Source organism: Oryzias melastigma, linkage group LG8, assembly GCF_002922805.2.
Source record: "Oryzias melastigma strain HK-1 linkage group LG8, ASM292280v2, whole genome shotgun sequence".
NCBI classification, from domain to species: Eukaryota; Metazoa; Chordata; class Actinopteri; order Beloniformes; family Adrianichthyidae; genus Oryzias; species Oryzias melastigma.
Window position 1 is genome coordinate 7047776 of NC_050519.1, and position 4140 is coordinate 7051915.

At 38.7% G+C, this 4140-nt stretch overlaps 1 protein-coding gene across 1 annotated transcript in view; it reads left to right on the top strand.

Moving 5' to 3' along the window:
- Window positions 1–4140, top strand: part of ezh1 (enhancer of zeste 1 polycomb repressive complex 2 subunit) — a gene marked incomplete in the record, with an annotated part of 16936 nt that overhangs the window by 8458 nt on the left and 4338 nt on the right. Inside the window, 1 exon segment of the mRNA XM_024271735.2 lies at window positions 1879–2063. Within this exon segment, the coding sequence (XP_024127503.1) occupies window positions 1879–2063 (185 nt within the window).

The following is a 4140-nucleotide window of genomic DNA, read 5'->3' on the forward strand; positions in this document are numbered from 1 at the left end:
TTTAGCAACATGCTAGCTATTTTAGCCTATTTAGGATTTTTATTTCAATTTTTAGGCTAATTTGGAGTTTAGCTAATATTTTAGCAACGTGCTAGCTATTTTGGCTAATTTAGGACTTTTTAAATTTTTTAGGCTATTTTGGAGTTTAGCTAATATTTCAGCAACATGCTAGCTGTTAGCTGCTAGCTAATTTAGGCTTTTTTTGTTTTTAGGCTAATTTGGCATTAAACTAATATTTTAGCAGGTTATCAGCTTCAGCATTTTCAGCTATCAGCTTCAGTGTTTTTAGCTATCAGTCCTTGGGGTCCAGATGACTCCAACCACATATTGATGTGTGATTCCTTCCATGACAAATATGGACAGGATTTTATGTCTGCCATGGACATTAGTGAAACTCAAAAATCAATGATAAAAAAAGTTCAGCGAACTGTCTTGTGGGGTTCAGATGACCCCAGTTTTAATGTAAACAAACCAATAGAGCGGAAGGGTTAAAGCTAATGATGGTTAAGATGTGTGCTTTACATCCAGTTTGCGCATGACCCTATTAGTTGACTAATCGACGACTAATCGTGGCAGCACTAATCATTATATGGAATGTAAGCTATTATTAGAATAGGTTTAAAGGACACAGTCATATATTCTGCTGCACAGTAGTATCTAGTTGCTGTTCAGAGCAAAGTTCTTAAAGTAAATATTTGCATTCACATGCACGAATTAAAACAACTTGTCATGTTTGACTTGGCCTTAATGCAATTTTTTAGGTCAATCTCGTGCAGCAGGACACAAATTTGTGTTTTATTTTGAAAGGAACATGTATTTCAAAACAATATAGAAAAAAGTATTAGATATAGAAAAAAAAAATACTGTTATATTTCAATTATTACAATATTTAAAAGCTATATCCTATAAATGGATGGCATAAAGATCCACTCAAATTAAAATACTGTTTTTGATATTTTTAACATGGTATTGTAGCATTTTTCTTATAATGGGGGACATTTGTATTAGAATTTAAGATTAAAACGGCTTTTCTGGATATTTTTTTTATTGATATCATGTTGAATCTAGAGCAGATAAAACCAGCATTTTAAAAAAAGCTTCTCCAGTTATGAAGCATCCACTAATAGATCCGTGTTCGTCTTCATTTTCATTTTTTTTTTTTTTGTTTTGTTTTTTTTTGCTACGCTAATGTTAGCTTGGGCTTGTGAAGTGCTATAAGCTAGCGGGAGAGAGTGCAAACAAAGGGTTGATGGGAAATTAGCCGAGGCTAACTTCTCCACCAACAATCAAAAAGCAAATTTCAAAAGAACTCCTCCACAAAATATGTCTTATAAAAGTCACAGATTTTTTGATTTGGGCTAAAAACGGCATAATCATAATTAAAAGGCCACTGGGAACGATTTTATATCAGAAAGTACCTTTGATGTGGGACTCTGACAGAAAAAATATATAAATTAACTGATTTTAAAAAATAAAATAAAATGTAAGTTTAAAAAAATATATAAATATGTATTTTTCTAAAAAGTAAAGAGAACTTTTTGGCTCTTGTGAGGTTTTGGTAAATAAGAAAGTGGACCAAAGGGATCTTACAGTTAAAAGGCTGCAGACTCCCAGCCTGTAGGTCATCAAGCAAATGCAAAATGAAACCTAACATGTCTGCTCTCAAGGAACATTTGGTCCAAATGATTATAGCTTGTGAATATCTTCGAGCTTGAGGTCAAGAAGTGTAATTACACCTACAACAGCATCCAGCAAAAAGGACAGTGATTTGTGTGTCTAGTATTTGTTATAACTGTGTGCAAAAACTGTTAAATTTAAGCAAAGTGTTCACCCTAAAGAAAGTTGTTTGTTCAGTAAGTCTGTGTCTGTGGGATACAGAGGGGAATTCCCGCAGCCAGACTCCCACCAAGCAGCGTCCGGGGGATGACGCTGCAGACCAGCCGGCCTGCTGTGTGGTTCCGTGGAGCGGAGCGGAGGAGTCTCTGTTCCGCGTGCTGCACGGCACATACTTCAACAACTTCTGCTCCATCGCTCGCCTTATTGGGACCAAAAACTGCAAGCAGGTGAAGTTATTACACACACTTATCGTAGTCAACATCTGGAGATAAAGACCCACTGGGAAGAAAGTGGTGTTTTTGTGGGATTTTAAACACAATGGAGGCACATATAAAGAAAATAGAGATCGAAATTTCATTTCTGAGTTTAGCGTCATTAAAGGGGCCACACCATGTTTTTTAAAGTTTTTCTGAGTAAACTATATCTGTATTTTTATGAAATCTTATCATTCTTAGAAGTAAAACAACTCAATCTCTGAGGCTCCGCCTTTTGCTCCTTGAGGGTGTCGCCCATTTCCATCCATACCCAGGCTGTGTGTCATCCACACACAGCCTGGGTGTTAATCCCAAAAATTTGGCAGAGTCAGAATGGTGATGGCTAATGGGTTTATTTTGCCAGATAATTCAGTCAAAAAAAATGTAGTAAACGCCAGATGAACATTTCAGGAGTTATTAAAATGATGAGAACATTGTTCTGATTAGTACTGGTTATGAATGTTATTTTTTAATCTCTTTGAAGTATCCTTAATTTGCATACCAAAAATCATTTTCACGCCCACCTTTCTGCCTTTGCTCAAGAATCCATCCATGTACAAACCAATTCTTCTAATTCATCGCTTACCTTCTCCACCAGGAAATAGTCTGCTCCCTTTCTCCACCAGGACATAGTCTTCTTGATTTCTAAACCAGGAAATAATCTTCCCCATTTCTCCACTAGGAAATAGTCTGCTTGATTTCTCCACTAGGAAATAGTCTTCTTGCTTTTTCTACCAGGAAATAGTCTACTCCCTTTCTTCACCAGGAGATAGTCTTCTTGATTTCTCCACCAGAAAATAATCTGCCCCATTTCTCCACCAGGAAATAGTCTGCTCGCTTTTTCTACCAGGAAATAGTCTTCTCCCTTTCTCCACTAGGAAACAGTCTTCTTGCTTTCTCCACCAGGTAGTAGTCTGCTCACTTTCTCCACCAGGAAATAGTCTGCTCGCTTTCTCCAAGAGGAAATAGTCTGCTCGCTTTTTCCACCAGGAAATAGTCTACTCCCTCTCTTCACCAGGATGTAGTTTTCTTGATTTCTCCACCAGGAATTAATCTTCCCAATTTCTCCACTAGGAAATAGTCTTCTTGCTTTCTCCACCAGGTAGTAGTCTACTCCCTTTCTTCACCAGGAGATAGTCTTCTTGATTTCTCCACCAGGAAATAATCTGCCCCATTTCTCCACCAGGAAATAGTCTGCTCGCTTTTTCTACCAGGAAATAGTCTTCTCCCTTTCTCCACTAGGAAATAGTCTTCTTGCTTTCTCCACCAGGTAGTAGTCTGCTCGCTTTCTCCAAGAGGAAATAGTCTGCTCGCTTTTTCCACCAGGAAATAGTGTACTCCCTCTCTTCACCAGGATGTAGTTTTCTTGATTTCTCCACCAGGAATTAATCTTCCCAATTTCTCCACTAGGAAATAGTCTGCTCGCGTTTTCTACCAGGAAATAGTCTGCTCCCTTTCTCCACCAGGACATAGTCTTCTTGATTTCTAAACCAGGAAAAAATCTGCCCCATTTCTCCACTAGGAAATAGTCTGCTCCCTTTTTCTACCAGGAAATAGTCTGCTCCCTTTCTCCACTTGGAAATAGTTTTCTTGCTTTTTCTACCAGGAAATAGTCAACTCCCTTTCTTCACCAGGAGATGGTCTTCTTGATTTCTCCACCAGGAAACAATCTTCCCCATTTCTCCACTAGGAAATAGTCTGCTCGCGTTTTCTACCAGGAAATAGTCTGCTCCCTTTCTCCTTTAGGAAATAGTCTGCTCAATTTCTCCACCAGGAAGTAGTCTTCTCGCTTTTTCCACCAGGAAATAGTCTGCTCCCCTTTCTCTGCTAGAAAATACACTTCTCCCTTTCTCCAGCCGTCTTCCCAATATCCCTCGTCTGCCTGCGCCATTCTTGGATACGTTCAGGATTCATCCCAACGTGTCGTTTAGATTCTTTACCAGAAGTTTCTTCACTAACTTTGAAGTCTAAGCTGGCTCAGAACACAGACAGCTAGCATCTGCATGACTGTGCATGATCCGGGGGTGGGGGGCTCGCGAAGGTAGTGGAT